This window comes from Leptosomus discolor, chromosome 2 (genome assembly GCF_034619465.1).
Source record: "Leptosomus discolor isolate bLepDis1 chromosome 2, bLepDis1.hap2, whole genome shotgun sequence".
Lineage (NCBI taxonomy): Eukaryota > Metazoa > Chordata > Aves > Leptosomiformes > Leptosomidae > Leptosomus > Leptosomus discolor.
In genome coordinates this window covers 25,776,569-25,793,490 of record NC_141392.1, presented here as the reverse complement: position 1 = coordinate 25,793,490, position 16,922 = coordinate 25,776,569, and the positions used below count along the sequence as shown (strand labels likewise).

Here is a 16,922-nt window from a genome sequence, read left to right as displayed (position 1 = left end):
TAATGCTGTACTTTGGGAAAGGAAATGAAAGAGGAAGGAAAAGGAGTAATAAAGCGGGTTGGAGCAATTGTGGTTTAGGATAAATTCCCTCAGTCAGCTTTGTGTTTTTTATAAGTCAAAATATTCTGTTTCTTTATGGACTCCAGGGCCAGCAAAGGTTTTTGTCAGTTTTGAATGGTAAAATATAAATATTGCTATTAAAAGGCTGGGAAAATTAGTACAGATTGTACATCTAAAGCCTCCTGAACATGAGAAAAAACAGAAAGTCCTGTGAATTGCACTGCTGTCAGAGTCTAGGCCTTCCTTCAGGCAGCTGTCCTCCACAGCCTCTTTGTGCCATACGCAGCACATTTTTGTCTCACTTCATGAGAATGAGAAACTTGTGAACGCACTCCTTTAAGCAGACAGCATTCTCAACACACATTGGTAGGAGATGGAAAATTAGTATTTCCTTTGTGGACATCCTTCTCCCTCCTCCCTCTGTACTTGATAAGAGACATAACCTTTTCTTAAAAAATAAGGCAGGTTTTGCAGCCCTGAAGCCACATCCTCCAGCTCAGGGATGTCTCATCTCACATGAGGCCACTCCACAGAGGCAGTACAGCTCCCCCCTTCTTTGGAGGAAGCTTATTCCAGCAGTTGACAGGGATAGGACCAGCCTGAACATGAGTCTCCTGTTCCTCGGCAAGTCCTGTGAGCCTGAAGACACTTCAGCACTACTGACTGCATTACAAGTTTCTGAGGCAGCAAAGCAAAACAAGAGGAAAAGGCATTTTGCCAAAGTGGCAGTGTGAAAACAAGGTGCCTTAGGAGACCAGAAAAGTGTGCTTTCCAGACCTGTCATCACAGCTGCTGCTTGCCAGTGGGGAACATGGCAATGTTTAACCTTCCACCAAAACCTGACCTGAGTTTCCTTGCACCGAGTCCTTTCTCTGCCACTGCCCAACCCAGATTACAACCAGATCCTGAGTAGTATCTTGAGAATGGGAGGAGACATCCTGTTCCCTTCCTCCTCTTCTCTAGCTCCACACACAGCACTTGCATTCAGCCACTCAAAGTAAGCATCCCATATGTCCACATGTTTGGGACAGACCTTTTCACTTATTATCCAGTAACAAAGCTGTGGAAGTGGAACCAAATGAGACAGAAGGGATGAAGTCATGGCTCCATAGTGCTGAAATCTGTATTAACTTTAAATATCTTGAGTAATTTTGAATAAACAGTGCTGCACAACATCAACGTCTGAGAAACAACTTACTTTTTTGCTCATCCTACACTGCCAACCTTCCCTACTGCCTCTGCCCAGCCCTTGTGCCCAAGCTACAGCACAGTTTGCATGTTGCCTCCTTTGAGTCTAATGTGCACTCTATGCAGATCACACTGCTGCAGAAAGCACACTGTCTGGAGCAGGTAAAACCCACATAATATCCCATGTACATTTTGCCACAAAGATAAGAGAGTGCAATCACTAAATGTGCAGATCCATTTCCTGTTGGCAGTAAATCTACAAAACAGCTAACGCCAACATGCGACTCTAGTGAATAGAAAGCACAGCAAATCTGACTCAACCCCATAATATTACATAACAAAAAATTAGATGAATGGAAATTTAGCATCTCCCTCACATTGACTGCAAAATGTTAAGGATACTCAGGCCAGTCTCCCATAGTGCCAGAAGCAAACCCTGTACTGTACCCTGGTCGTGGTCAGAATAAAGACCCCTGTGTAGAACAGGGTATTCTTTGAGGGACAGAACTCATCATGAGCCTTTCTACTTGAGCCAGTAGAAAACACCATTTTTTCAATCCGTACTGTTGATAAGGACAGTCATGAATGAAAGCCACTGTTGTGCAAAGCACACTGTATAGCTCAAGTCAGAGGCAGTTTATCTGCCAGCCCCTCCGGAGGAAGCATGCCACTTGCTGCCTGACTCGCAACCTCCCCACGGCACGCAGCGATAGCTGAGGAGGAAAAAACACAGTCCATCTCTGCCCCAAGGACACTTGCAGTCACCTCACCAAAGCTTCTGAGAGAACACGATTTTCCTGTCCAGTGAGCACTGCTCTGTTCACTTACCATTGGAGACCAACCTCAGCAAGCACACAAGACCTCATTCTCCAGTAGCCTTTTATCCCAGAGGCAAGTGGTTTACTGGGAAGTATATATCCTTCCTGCTGGGTAACTGCCACAGCAGTTCAATCACTACCTGTTTTTCAAAGCTTTTTTCTGATTTCCCCAGCCCTCAATTTCCCCGTTAGCTCAAAGAAAACACAGGCTGTGTTTGTCAGCTTGTTTCAAACGGGCAGAAAGGAAAACCAGAAAGCAATAAACTGCAGTATGTTGTTCTGCTGGATTAATAGCACACTAAACAAAATGCAACAATTCTTTTAGGGAACATTCCTGTCAATTAAAATAGACAATTTTTAAATGCTGAAGTTATTCACCATAATTCCTGTTCTCAAAGACCTCAGCGAAAACCTCTACTTCTCCATATTGCTGCTGAAATCCACATATCCATACATAATACTTGAAGCACATTCAAATTTCTGAGTGGCCAAAACCATTGCTCGCTACACACTTTCAGAAACAACCATTTTCAGCAGGCCCTTCATAAACCTCTTCTGCTAACGAACTTGTAAGAAAAAGGCCCTGGACTGTAGTACCTCCAAATCTTGGAGGCCACACATATAAAGACCAACACTATTTAAAATCTGGAAGATTGAGTGGACTCAAACTCTACTAGAAAAATCACGAGTACAAAGTAACTCCAGACTTTTGGAAATTACCCTGGAAAAATAAAATATCTGTCCTTCTCTCTGAACTGCAACTCTTTTTGTACACCAGGCTTTTCCTGAATTTCTTTCTTGGTAACATCAAGCTTGTAAGCTCTTGCGATACCGTCTGCCCATGCCCACCAAGATGGAAGCACTATGCTTTGGACATCCTGAGACAAAAGACCCCGGTCAGAACCTCAGCTGTTGTAAACTGAAGTCACTCCATTAATGACCTATTCATTTAAACTGCGAATGAGAGCACATGAAAGAATTGGGTGGGTGGATGCTGCTGATTTACTTTCAGCAAATATTTGATGACATGATTAGGTAACATGGGTTTGTTCAATGGGTTTTAATTAGATTTTGGTTGAAGGATTCTCTATTCTACATGCTATGGAAGCAAGGAGATAAAAAGTATCGGACTGTGAATGACACAGATTTTACAAAAAAAAACCCAAACCCTAAACAAACAGTTCCAAATCTTCTAATTAGATTTATAACTAAAACCATGCCATGCAGAGGGAAAATAAAAAACACAGATCTTAGCAAAAAGGTTTTGGAATGATTTGGAAATGGGTTGAAATAAAACGTGAAAAACTAACAGAAAAGGGAAGACAGAGAAATGGAAAGTGTTGGAAGAGCTTAAAAATAAACTGGTGTGTGCGCCTAAGGGTCATGTCTACCATTTCACACTTAAATGTACAGGACTGGAAAAGGCTAGCAAGGATGCAGAAACCAAAAAAAAACGTGCCTGAAGCAACAGTGGAAATGAAAGAGATACAAGAAGAAGAGATGGAAAAGGACCAGAAGACTTGTAAATGAAAGAATGAGGAAACGGAGGCAGAAAAGCCCACGTGAGAGGGAGCAGAAGGGCTCCGGCTCAGCCCTGCACCACGCCTGCCTCATGGCTTTGGTGCTGCACACTGTGGAAGGCAGGAGCTCAGCTCCCCGCATCCAGCCTCTGGCCCCACTGATCCATGCAGTTTGTTCGTTCTCCAAGCAGCATCCTGGCAATACTTCCTTTCCCCTTCATTAAAAGGTAAAGCTAAATTACAAGGACAAAGAGTTAGAAGGGGAAATGTCTGACGATTCTCCATCTCTGCCTCTTGCTCCCTCCTCCCAGGAAACAAATAAAAACTGAAGCAATTTAAATTGGGTGGCTTGCCAAGTATATCTTTTGAAAATGCATTCACTGTCATTATATGACAGATGTCCACATTTCCATAACATTGCAGCTGAGCTTATCAGCCCTGAAATATTACCCCTACAAAAATTCAGGGATAACTTCAGTTAGTTGACATGTGGATACCAGATCCTGATCTTGCTTCCCCCAGCATAAGGCACAGAGACAAGTTACATACCACATCAAGTCTGGGAGGACACTCCTGTTTTCAGTTAGCTGAAGTTACTCACTGACATAACAGATCTGTCACAGTCCAGGAAACTGTAACTGGGATCTAAATCCATTGTTTGGTCCCTACATATTTTCCTAATTATTGCTGAGTATCTCCATTACAATATGCACAGACACTATGTTCTGGCTAGAGCACTGGCCATACTATCATGTTAGCAGCAAAACTCAATCCACAGTGATGCTGTAGTTTCAGGTACACTTTGAGGAAGCAGAAGGCAGTGGCACTGTCAGAGCCCATGTGCTGCAAAGGCTTTCCTGCCCCAGCCCCACAAGGGAACTACTGTGGCCTGACATCCATCCAGCAAAACAGAAATGTTCTCACTCAAATCCTTTTGCCTCTACACACTGCTGTCACACACTCTTACCTACATGAGCGTTTGAGAAGCAGCAGCGCAAGCTGCACATTCCTTGTCCCAGGCGCAGCTGGCACACTTTGGCATTCTCACCAGAAGACCCAGCTGCATATGATAAATCTTGGAAGGTATCTGCCTTCTTGCACAAAAATCCTATTTGTGGCCAGAAACTGAAAGGGTCTGGGTCATATCTTGTTATGTGCTATTTGAAAGAAGGAAAAAACCCCAAGAAAACCCCCTCCCAAACAGCCAACACAGCCAACCCACAACCCATCTATGGCTTCTCATAACTCTTAATCCCACTACAATCCTATAAACTGTGACCAAAACAACTGTGCAGCACAGGAAGAGTCATTAACAGGTTTAAGTGAAAATGCGCGTTTTTATACCTTTTCTATTACCTGATCAAACTAAAATATTGACTCAGTGGTGGTACAGCATTTCCCCTGATAAAGAAGCGCTTAAGTACAGCAGAGTGAACTAAAATTCAGATTCCATTTGAACAGCGATGGCAGATGGAAATGTTCTTGCCACCAAATATTAATAAAACCTTTACAGCAGAGGTCTGTGGGGTTTTTGAAAAGCAAATTAATATGTATGGTGGGAGACAAGCAAAGCAAAAGAAATTGGAAAAGAACCACACCTAAATGATAGATGAAAGGAGTGATTTATCTGAAGAGGGTGTCAACAAATGTGCCAGTGCATTTTCATGAGTGACACATATGAAGAAAAGGGGGAAAATAAAGGATATTTAAAGCAGAGAGGAAAAAAGAAGAAAAGCGTGGCAGAGGAGAGAAAAAAGCCTCAGAAAGCAAGGCAAGGACTCCTCAGTAAAGACCTAGCAGAGGCGTCACACTCAGGAGTGCAAGTCACCACCTCTCTCACATTAAGTGCAGCCCTGCAGCTCCCAAACCCTCCAGTGCTCTAGTACCCCACCAAAGAGGTCTATGCAAAAACCAAAAGGTGCTCTCTTACTGAAGCACTGGTGAAATTTCAAGGCACAACACTGTAACTGAGCAAAAGCTGTGCCAAAACCCTTCATCAGTTGTGGAGCTCGTCGTGTATTTTCAGCTGATTTGTCAAAAGCACTTGGTTTGGCTTAACGCCCAAACTCCGATTCTTCCCATTAAATGGAATCAAACTGGTGCCAGGAGCTTATGCATTTCCATCCTGCATCCTTGTGTTTGTGAAGGGGCCCCGATCACCACTGATAGCACGTTCAGGGCGTTACTTGCAAGAACAACAAACCCCCAAAACAAACTCACGCAAATGGAATGCTGAGGTAATCAAATGCAAGGTCGGAATAAGCTTGGTGTCTACATTTCCTTCCTCTCCCCAAAGCCAAAACTTTCTTCAGGAGGAAAGATGAGTAAAATATGCCAGGAAACATGAACCCTTGTTTCTCACTATTTCTTATAATAAAGTATCCAGAGATAGCAGGAGGTTTTTCAGAACTCTACTACAGATCCTTGTGCCAACAAAACCAAACATAAGACAAACTCTGACCTGTGTATTTAGAAACAAAAAGCAATTTGCAGGCTTGCTCACCTAGTTCTTACCCTTCAAAACCCCACAATCAGCATATTTTGTTACAATCACTTTTGGAACAGCTATAGGCGTAGGTGCTACTTTCACAAGCACTATTCTGTGGTTTTGGCACCTCATCTAAGATATTTTCAATGAACTCAACATCCACAATGTGGGTGTTCCAGTCTTTGGCAAGATCTGGTAATGCATTTCATGAGTCTCCACCTGGGCATTTCAAACCCTAGACAAATAAAACGTATGGCCACTTCTAAAGATTTTGCCCACAAAGAACGTTCTGCACGATTTATCCTCCAGTGTTGTTCCAGACCCAAGACAAACCACAATGGTATTTTTAAGGCAGGTTTGTTAACATTTGCCCTGAACGCTGTTCTTGACAAGAAAATAATATTCTTTAACACTGAAGATCAACCTTTGCCTTTCCTGTTGAAGACTGTATACGTGGTAATGGACAGACATTTAACCATTCTTGCTGTCCTTTTCCAGATCAAAAAAATAGGGTACAGAGAAGTTACAGAAATTGCTCAAGGTCAACTAGCAAGTCTGAAGCTAAACAAGAGCTATGGAGGCCCTTCCAACTGTCATATCATAGGTGAAAAAAAACCCCACCACACTTTATTTAAAATCTGCCTTAAGAAAAGAAATTGTTAACCTGGGACTGAGATCTTCTAGCTAATCTTGGCTTAAACAAATGAATAAACTGGAGCCAATGATTTTTACTTCTTACTACATTTCACTGCTATCTTGGATTTTACATTCAAACAGTACTGTGTTCAATAAAAAGCACTTTTCTTCTTCAAACCAACATCTTCATTTAAACTAGTGTTTGATTTAAACAAAATGCAAGTTCTTTTTTCTTCCAGTGGGCAACTTCATTTGGCAACTTTATGGATTTTCCTAAGGACTACTTAACGAAATACAATAGAAATATGCACTCATTTGTATGTGTATATGTAAAAAAAATACAAGTGTCTTTGTTTCATTCTTAATGAACCTCAAAATTTTTCATTCTTAAAAACGTATTTGGAAAACGTTCAACCTCATATTTTCTTATTTATTCAATTTAATTTCAGTCTTGCTGTTACATACCTAATATATTCCTCAAAATATTAAAAATAATGTAACCCAATTATTATTACTTAAAACATCTGCATTTTTAAAGCAAAATATTTTGGTTAACTATAAGAAGTACTTGATATTTCAATAACAAGAAGCTCTTGGAATGTAATGGGTCAGTTCACCATGATTTTCAATTAATTAATCATAAGTAGCAGCTTCCAGTGAATTTTTCTTAGCAAAGTATCAACACCTGCAAAGGAGAGAAATTAATGAAAGCGTTGTCATAGTCTTAAATAAATACCCCACTCAATCACGAGCATGATGAACAAACAGATGTGAGTGCCTTTGATTATCCAAATGATCAGCCTGAGAGTTCCAATGCAGTAACGTCAAATGACAAGTAATACTGGTTTTATCTCAAGCACAAAGACTCGAGCGTTGCTGTCTACCTGCTGGCTACTGTTCCCACCAACAGAAGTCACCCACCTGGGGCAGCATGCGATTTTCCTCCTCCAGCTGTCTTACTCTTGCCTCCAGCTGCCTAACATAGGACAAGGTTGATTCTAAAAATCAAAAAGAAAAAAAACTCACATTATCCACAAAGATCCGCTCGTGTTTACTAGTGTCAGAGCCTGTGCCACATTCTGACTTGTACTCACAGCAGATTGCTTCTCTCAAATGTCCATTAAACATTCAGTTCTGCCCATCTCAAGGGCAGTGCAAATAATGCTGATACTAGAATTAATCCAATTCCTTGTTGCTTGTGATTCTAAACTGCCATGCTTTAAGGTGGTCCCTTCTCAAACATAAAGTATCTTACAGAAAGGCAACACAGACTTGAGTTCTTCCAACCCAGCCCCTGAGCTCTGTGATCTTGTACTGTATTTTGTAAATACTCCACAAGAGTAATGCATTATCCCACCAAGTCACCACTGAAAAGCCCAGAAAGAGAAGATGATCTTCTGTAGGAAGATGCAGTCAAAGAAGCTCCTCCACAGAGGCCTGTGGAGTTCTGGTGGCACACACGTAGCCTCCCCCCACAGGCCATCATCTCACCTGCGAGGAACAGAGCAGCTTGCCGGCACTGAGGCTCAAGCCTCAGTTTCTGCTAGGGACATGTTGTCACGGCTCGAGCCTGTACAAACCAGATGTGTGTCCCCAGGGCCCTGAAAGGGTTTGGAGCCTGGCTGACAGCATGACAGCCCAGGGCAGGGCACTGCTCACAGCGCACATACCTCACCCCACGCATGCCCGCATGCCACGGCAGTACCGTACCAGGACATGGTCTCACAGCACCACTCTGCTACACGGGCTTGGTTGGAGAGCAAAATCCAGCCCACTCTATTCACAAGTAACCTCACTGACCTTCATAAAATAATTTGGTTGATTATGGAGAATATGAGTCACACCTAGTCTGCTCTGTTCCCAAGAACTTTATGTAAGAAGAGTAGATCCATGACCCATCTCTGAAAGCATCTGAGAGCTTTATCACCATGCACGTCTTGGGTCACACAGAATTTGTGCTATTAAAGTCCTGTATCTCATGCCTGAGAAAGTAAAGAGAAAAAATATCTTCCCAGGGCAGAAACAATGCTGTGACTTGTGCCTCCTTATATGTAAATGGAAGTCCAGCATGTACTTGCTCCCAACTCAATGATCCACTTGACTTTCTCCAAGATGTCAATTCCAGTAACGTATTTCTACTCATGCTACCACATAATTAGTAAAATTATCTCTCTGATGATTAATGGTACAGAATCCATGGGTATCAGGGCAGTACTGTCAGTTGATAGAACGCTGCAAAGCTGAATTGACAACAGAGCTGTTAACTGGTTTAAATTGACAGATTAATTTGTGCACCAGTTTCCTCTGATACCTAATCACCATGCCAGCCTGCCCATAAAATAAAGGTGATGGGAAATGAGGTGTCTGAGACTGCAATAGGCTAAAACATGCACAGATAGTGCAGGGGAATTTACACTACCTGTAATGAATGAAGACAACACACAGTAATTTGTCAAAAATGATTAATACACAGCAAGGCACTGGATTAAAAATAGCATTGTACAATAAAAGGGAAAGAGGTAATCTGAGGTTCTGTGTGCTCTGCTGCGTAAGGATTTTCATATCTAGTGATGGGTGCATCTCTGGAGAGCTGCTAAGCCTAGCTCAGATGAGCACTTAGAAGATGAACAGCTTATTCAATTAACTATATACGACAGGGTCCCTCCCATCAAATCAGCTTTCTTCCCAGCAGCAGCACTTTTGGGAGGAGTCCCAGAAGCTCTCTCCCATTATGTCCATTAGCATAGGCAACAGTTCCCAGCACTACTCATCTCTTCTCTCTGTTGTTTTCTACATAAGATGGTTTCTGTGGAGCCACCTTTTCAGAGGGACTGAGGTAGGTGCTTTCTTTAGCACGAGCCATCTCTAAATTCATTGGTTACAAGGCCACTGCTATGTTGGCTTGGGCTCGGACTTCTGCTTCAGTCCAACTTCCCACCTGTGCCCACCAGCCCACTTCATGCAAGCTTCCTTCTGTCAATTCAGCTCTGGTTCTTTTGTAATTTTCTGGTTTACCATTTATTAGCTCCTCATATGATGTATACCTCTTGGCAAAGTTTGCCTCTCAGTCTTTTTTCTTCACTTATATGTTGGGAGTCCAGAGCTGAGATCTCTGCTGCTTCAAATCACACAACCCTGCTATCAGTTCACAGCTTCCCAACACCAGTTCACACCAGCTGAGGATTTGGTCTGAAATTTCTGCACCTGTTAACCCTTCCAAAGTGTGAAATAGTTATTTAAATCTCCTTTTGTAATCTGATTAAAATGGAAAATTAGGTCATCAACCAAAGGCTTGATCTAGCAAATCCTTACTTATGTGAGTCTTCTTGACACACAGACTAGATGCATATATATTTCAGTATCTGTTAATATATTTATGCTGTGATGCTACGAGCTTAGAGGAAAAAATGAGCAGAAAAGCCAGTCAAGGACATGAGAGATGGAGGAAAATACACAGTGAAACACTGACATCAAACTTAAAAAGAAAAAAAAAGAAAAAGTTTCATCTTAAAAATATTTATGAGAAGGCCTATATGATCCACCTATTCTTAATCAGCCTGAAGACCAATAAGGAGCTCTAAATAGAGAGCAAATCTTAAAATGCATCCAGAAAATAGTTACCTGATACCACTCCCATTGTCATTCCAGGCAAATTGTCACAAGACAATTAAGCAAACGAAAACGGAAGCAGAATGAACTGACAATAGCAATGCTTCAGCATCAGTGTCTGAGCTGAAAACAAATGTCTCCCAAAGGGAAAGCAGTACAGAAACCGGGCATCATTTCGACAACATTACCGTTGTCTTATAACAAAGCATTTAATAAGATGCTACAATGCATCAGGCAACCACTGCTCTGAAACATAACCTGTGCAAACAAGACAATCCTGATGTCATTAGTCATAAAACCTTTTTTGTGTTTTATCCTTCCCCAAACAGATCTATCTCACATTGCTCATTTTCACAGAGCTGCAAATACACAGAAAAGCCCTCCCTTATTTGCAGAATCTTAAACTTGAGTTGTGGACTGCTTATAGATAAACACCCAAACAAAAATCCATTGAGCTTCCTCTCCCCAAGAACACAACCAGGGAAATAATACATCTATATTAACAGCATAAAAGCTCAACTACTATGCTCTAGGTAATAGCTCAGAAACTGTTAACTATGTTGAGCTCAAACACATACTCAAATGAAAACAATTCATTTGGGCCCACATTTAAGCAAGATCTGACCACAGAGACATGACACTGCGGTAGCCAAACTACAAGTTTCAACACCTGTAGGCTTCTGGGTCACATTATTTCCACTCCTTCCCATCTTCATTACACACTTCTACAGGAGCAACAATTTTGAACAATTCCTATTCTCAGGAATGGATCCCTACCAAATGAGCTTCCCATGCTCTTAGCATAATTGAAAATGGGATCACTATCCGGTGCTTCATTCCAGAGCTGAAGCTAAAAATTCTTTCGGAAATTACTAGAAAGGCAGTAATATCTTCCTTTTAGGGAAATTCAGTGACAATCCACCCTTTATCCACATCCATCACTAACATGTTATTAGAGAACATCAGTATTTACGTAGCTGATCCATTTTGACATCCACACTCTTGAAGCTAGTAGGTACTTTGGGGTTATGTCAAACTTTATGAGATGCTTACATTGCTGCCAAAGGTGTATTTGTGCCTTGGCTTTATCCATTTTTGTGTGATTGTGCCTGATCTCAGTCTATCAAGTAATTTACTATGTCCTTTAAGCTAGATTATCCTCTGCTATTTTAGAATGGTTGAGGATGTCATGTTAAATCCTGATACTTTCCTTTTTTTTTTCCTGGGTTTATTTTTTTGCAGACTGGAGGTTTACAACTTACAGGCAGCTGTGGGATTGCACTGGAGAGCTTCTTAAAGACTGAGGTCCTCTACCTGCCTATTAGCTCCCTCCAAAGCAAATAGATCAGAACTCCACAGAAAGCAAAAACTCAAGGGTTCAACCTACACTTCTTCAAAGGAGCTTGAGTAACAAGCGCAATATGGCAGGTGGAAGGGATTTTATATAATGACCAGAGGAGTATTTGAGGTAAAGAATGAACAGGAGATGCAACACCTCTAGTACTAATATAAACTCAGAAAGTAACACACAAGAAGTGCTTTAACTCAATGGCTAAAATTCCATTTCTATGCATTTTCAAAAAACACTGATTCCAAATTGTAAGTTTTCTTCAAAAACTGAGCATGTGGAGTCCACAGACCTCCTTTTGACTAAATTTAAAGGACAAATCCATCAATGAAAAAGATGCTACTTGCTTCATGGAAGTTAAAAAAAAAATGTACAGAATCTTTCAATTTTGGAGAAAACCGGTAGTATAGTGGATAAGCAAACCAGACATCCCAGAGGAAGCAGAGCAAAATCCTCCAAGATAAAAATACTTCAGGGCTGGGGGCATTAGGAGAAAAGAGTAATACAGTTTGCCTTGATCCCTAGCCATTAACTTATGGCCAGCATGAAGAGAAGATGCCACACTGGACAGAAGCCTGCTCTGAAGTAGCAGCAGCCGGTCCCTATATTCTCATGGCTGGAAAATGGAAAACACGATTTCATGATAATGCAAACATTACCTTTGTTCTGTTAACATCAACATTTTCTGCTTCCACTGGCTCAGCTCTATTGGTATTCATGTTCCTAAAAGAGGTCAGCAGAACCTGGAGAGCTGTCACAGCCCAATACAGGTATTTTAAACACTTAACAGTATAAATGAGGGAAACTGCCAACAATTTACCTCACCAAAGAATTTAGCATGTTATGTGTAGTGATGCTTTGATGTATGGCAATGAAGGTTCAGTTAAGGTATATTCAACTTCAACTAGGAAAATCATTTGTTATGCTGCTCTTCCTGCACTGTGTTGGCAGGAATATAATAATTCCATATCAAATCGGATTTCGGTCATTCAAATCCACAACTAGCATCCTGCAATGAAAACTAAATAATCTTTCAATAAATGGAAGATGAAAAACAAGGCTGCGCAAGGGCTACTTTAAACCCTCCTGTAATTAACTGACAGCTCCATACGTTTATGGAAGAGTTTATGCTAACTGGGGAGCAGATTCAATGACACGCAAAGTATCTCCCTGTCCTATAATTCCTAGTAATCTGATTTAATTACTTCAATATTAATATTCATAACTAAACCACGTTATTACCATAATCCATTCCCTTTAAGCTACCTTGTTTGAATATAAGAACAACAAAAAAGAAAGCACAATGCTGGATTTACATTAACGCAAATTTACACCGCCTGCATCACTGAACTGGTGAAGCTGCTCAGTGTTTACACTGGCAGTGTCCAGCCTCCCAGCAGCAGGATCAGACAACCTCTGAAGGTCATTTTTAGCCCTGTCTTCTATGATTTTCTATTATGGTTGCACATCTTACATAACACTCCTATTGAGTAAGTGCTCGAGAACTTCTCATTAAAGTGCAGCTGAATTCCCCTGTAACGCAGCGACATTAGGATTAGTGCTATCATGTAGACAGAAGGACATTTGCCTAAGGCAAAACTTTATTAAGCTCACCAGAATGTTTAGGAGCTATTTACCACTAAGGCACATATTCCCAGGGAGTTTTGGGACGGCGAACACCGTAGCATTAGAACTAAGATAGGGCTTGCATTTCTCAGTACTGCTGTTGTTTGAAATTCTCCCACCCCAAGCTGAGATTTCTTGTGATTACGAATCCAGCACTTCTTCACTTCTCCCTGTAATTAAAAATATAATTAACTAAGCTTAGCTAGTTCACTGAGTATTTCAAACCTGAATGCTAGCAAAGGGAAAAGCTTACATATGCTAATTCAAACATCCAGAATGTAACGTTATCCCTGCCACTCAGTTTTATTTCTCAGGCAACATATATCATGTTTCCCCTTTTCAGCACACATTACACAGAGACATGTGCTAATACGTTATTGCTGTAATCAGACATTTTAACACAAATTTCATATAAAAATAGTGTTTTCTCAGTTGCAGCAGCTTTTAATCACAAATTATCTATTTATTACAAGAAAAAATACTTCTCATTGTCTTGAGACAGCCCTAGCCATGCCTTTAACAATTCATCGATGCTGACTGACTCAGATTGCCAATGCGTTTGCATTTGTCTGGACTTATGTGCCCCTCTGACACTGTGGATGATGCAGTTGTAGAGAACCGGTCTGGGCTGACCAGGCTGCCGAGCACATGCTTCCCCGTGGCGAGGCACGGGCATCGCTCTGCTGCAGCAGCACCCCGGGGGGTTCACTCTTGCTGAGGTCACTCAAGGAATGCCCGAGGTCACCCAAATGCTGCCTGTGACACAACCTACTAAAAATATACGGTTGGCTTCCACTTAAGATTTAGGCTGGCATTTGTTGGAGGTTTTGTTGCATGTTTAGCTTTAGGGCGGAACAAAATTTCCAGCTGAAAAAAAAAAAAAGAAGCTTAAGAAAAACTTTAAAAAACTCTCACAGAGAAAAAGGATTCAGCTACAGGAGCACCTAAAAATGGTATCAGATGTCAGCTGAGGTAAGCTTTTGTGTCCCACTTCTCTGAAGCTATCCATAACACTCTTGCTAACAGCTGGATAACACTGTCACGCTAATGGTCTGCTGTGACACTAACTTTGGTTTGTTTGGGGTGTTTTGGCACTAGAGGTGACAATGGCAAAGCTTTTCTTGCTGGCCTGCTTGATATCCTGTTAGCTCCACTTCAGCCTGTGCTAAATGCATTTGTCACGTTATTGATGAAAACTGAGAAAATCAAACCCATTATGTTATTCCTAAAACCTTTCCCACTGGCTGTTAGCTTGTTCTGGTATTGATTTTCTGTGGTTTATGATTGGTAAAATCCTTATTGGCTCCACTTACTTAACTGCTTGGGTTTGTCCCTATGCCACCACACTCTCATTTGCCCATTAGGAGTATCCCCCAACTGCAGGCACATGCCCCAGGCTGGAAGCGCAGCAGCAGGAGAGGAGGGTGTTCAGTGGGCTCCTGTGCAAAACCAACTGAAAGACTGGAAAAGGCAAACCTGAGAATAGCTTTGCTTAGGGAACGAAGGTAGATGAGGGCACTGTCTCGGAGAGATAAATAAGGGAGGATTTCACTACTGGTACATAGAAAGAAATCTACAAAAAAGACATTTTGACCTTACACTAGTGCCTCCTGAGCACGTTGATTTGCATCTGTTAAGTGCTCCCTTGCTGAAAAGGCCATGGGTCCCATGCAAATACACGGCCAGTGTGAAAACATGCACACCCACATGGTCTCATGTAGCCACAGAGCCACCTCCAGCTTATCCCAGTTCTGCTGTGCCCATGTTAAATGACCATTTTTAGTATAGCAAAACAAAACAAAAAAACAACAACAAACCAATAAATGAAAATACAAAGCTTCCCAGCAACAGCAATACTAGTGCAAAAAGCAGAGGACCAGAGGGTCAAACTGACTGAGGTGCCAAATATGTGCACTAAAGGTCCCTCATCACCCTTGCAACTCCCCACAGATGCTCAGAGCCACCTTTCTCATCGCATAGAAATTCTATTTCACAGGCCCCAATAATCAGATGTTGAAGAAATATAGTGTAGAAAAGCTAGTTTGGTTGAGAATTTTAGTATTGGTACAGCAAGCAGCTCTAGTCAATAACTACATTGGCTTCCACTTGGAAGACTGCAATGGAAGCCAAAACTGAAAACTACATCTACAGGAATCCTGAATCAGATCAAGCCTATGAATCATTTTTGTGTGCATCTACTGCCTTGTCAGGAGGTAGTTATCCAACCTGTAAACTCCCTTTTCATGGGTTACTATTAGTGTGGCTCAAAACCAAAGTTAAACGGTGTTCCTGAGACAGCAGAAATAGAAGCTTTCACGTTACTGAAGCCACTGAACAACAGCACAAACACTTTTTCTTGCTACAACTTCAAAACAGAGGCCAAAACTCACAACAAAGATCAATAGCCACATGAACATGTGGAGGAACAACCAACCCACACTCTTCCTCCTTGGTAAGGTATCTCCTTGTGCAAGTGAAACCAACAGTTCACGTTCTGAGTTTATGTGGGGCAAGTTTGGATGGAAAGGCAAAGGCTGGGAAGGATCCTGTGGCTTCATACACCATTAAATAAATTGGACACCACAGACTGCAAGCATACAGCCGCAAACTGCATTCTACTGTCTATAGGCTGCACACCACGGCACACAGCACATTGTGTCCGGGAGTCCTTTCCTGACCCCTTACATCTCTCCCCGCTCGGAGAGGCCTCCGGTGAGGTAGTCTCACCTGTGAGAACCTAGACAACCATACGATCACAGCTACAAGAGATATTTGGGCAGCAAGTAGTGCCACGAAAGCAAGACAGGCAGTAAGGCCACTCTCTCAGGCTCTGTTTCTAGTTGCTTGGCTCACTTCTGATCCTGCCGCTGCTCTGTTCTCTGCAATAGAAGCATTTCACAGTGAACTGCACCATGCAGACAGTGGCACGAAGCCTTGCGTAAACCCTGCCAGAGAGCCAGTGTGGTGACAGCATCTCCCATGTGCAAAACAATGCCAGCGCACCCAGTCTTCAGGGGAAAAGTATCACATAGTAACAACCCAAGAAGATAGCAGGATTTAATTCAGCTGTTATCTGTGAGACTCTGATGCCTCAGGGGTACAGGAAAGGCTGCTGAGAAGGTCAGGAATCTCTTATGTTCACTCTTTAAACTCAGAATATCTTACTGGATGTGTTAAAAGCTCTGCCAATATATTATTTCATATTGGAGTAATGAGTCATAGTTTCTAACAAGCATGAGATCTAATTTTGAACTTCAGACCTCTCCATCAGTCTCCCTGCAGCTACACACCCCTGCCTCGTGCAGAAGGCATGCCCGGTAGCACTCGACAGGAAGGCATTTACAGAACCTGCGGCCACACACAGCGCCTGCCGGACCTCATCCGTAAGTGGAAAGAGAGGGCAAGGGGGGACACCCACACCTCTCGCCTCTAGAAACAAAGGCATCAAAACAGCCAGCATTTCCACATGGCTGCAGGCATCCTCTAGCCCAGGGCAGGCTGCCTAAGTGGCAGAGATATCCATCTGAGCAGCCTGTCCCTGCAGCAGTGAGCACTGGGCAGCAGTGCAGCATCTCCTCCCAGAGGCAGAGCATCAGCAAGGAGGCACGAACTACAGCAGGTCACCACCA

The 16,922-nt window shown here is 42.2% G+C and overlaps 1 protein-coding gene across 2 annotated transcripts in view; it reads right to left on the bottom strand.

Moving 5' to 3' along the window:
- Nucleotides 1-16,922, bottom strand: part of CCDC85A (coiled-coil domain containing 85A) — a 78,527-nt gene that overhangs the window by 8,900 nt on the left and 52,705 nt on the right. For both annotated transcript variants that reach the window (XM_009948794.2, XM_086460796.1), the window contains exon 3: nucleotides 7,632-7,708. In XM_009948794.2, coding sequence (XP_009947096.2) covers nucleotides 7,632-7,708 — 77 coding nt within the window. The remainder of the gene's footprint in view (nucleotides 1-7,631; nucleotides 7,709-16,922) is intronic.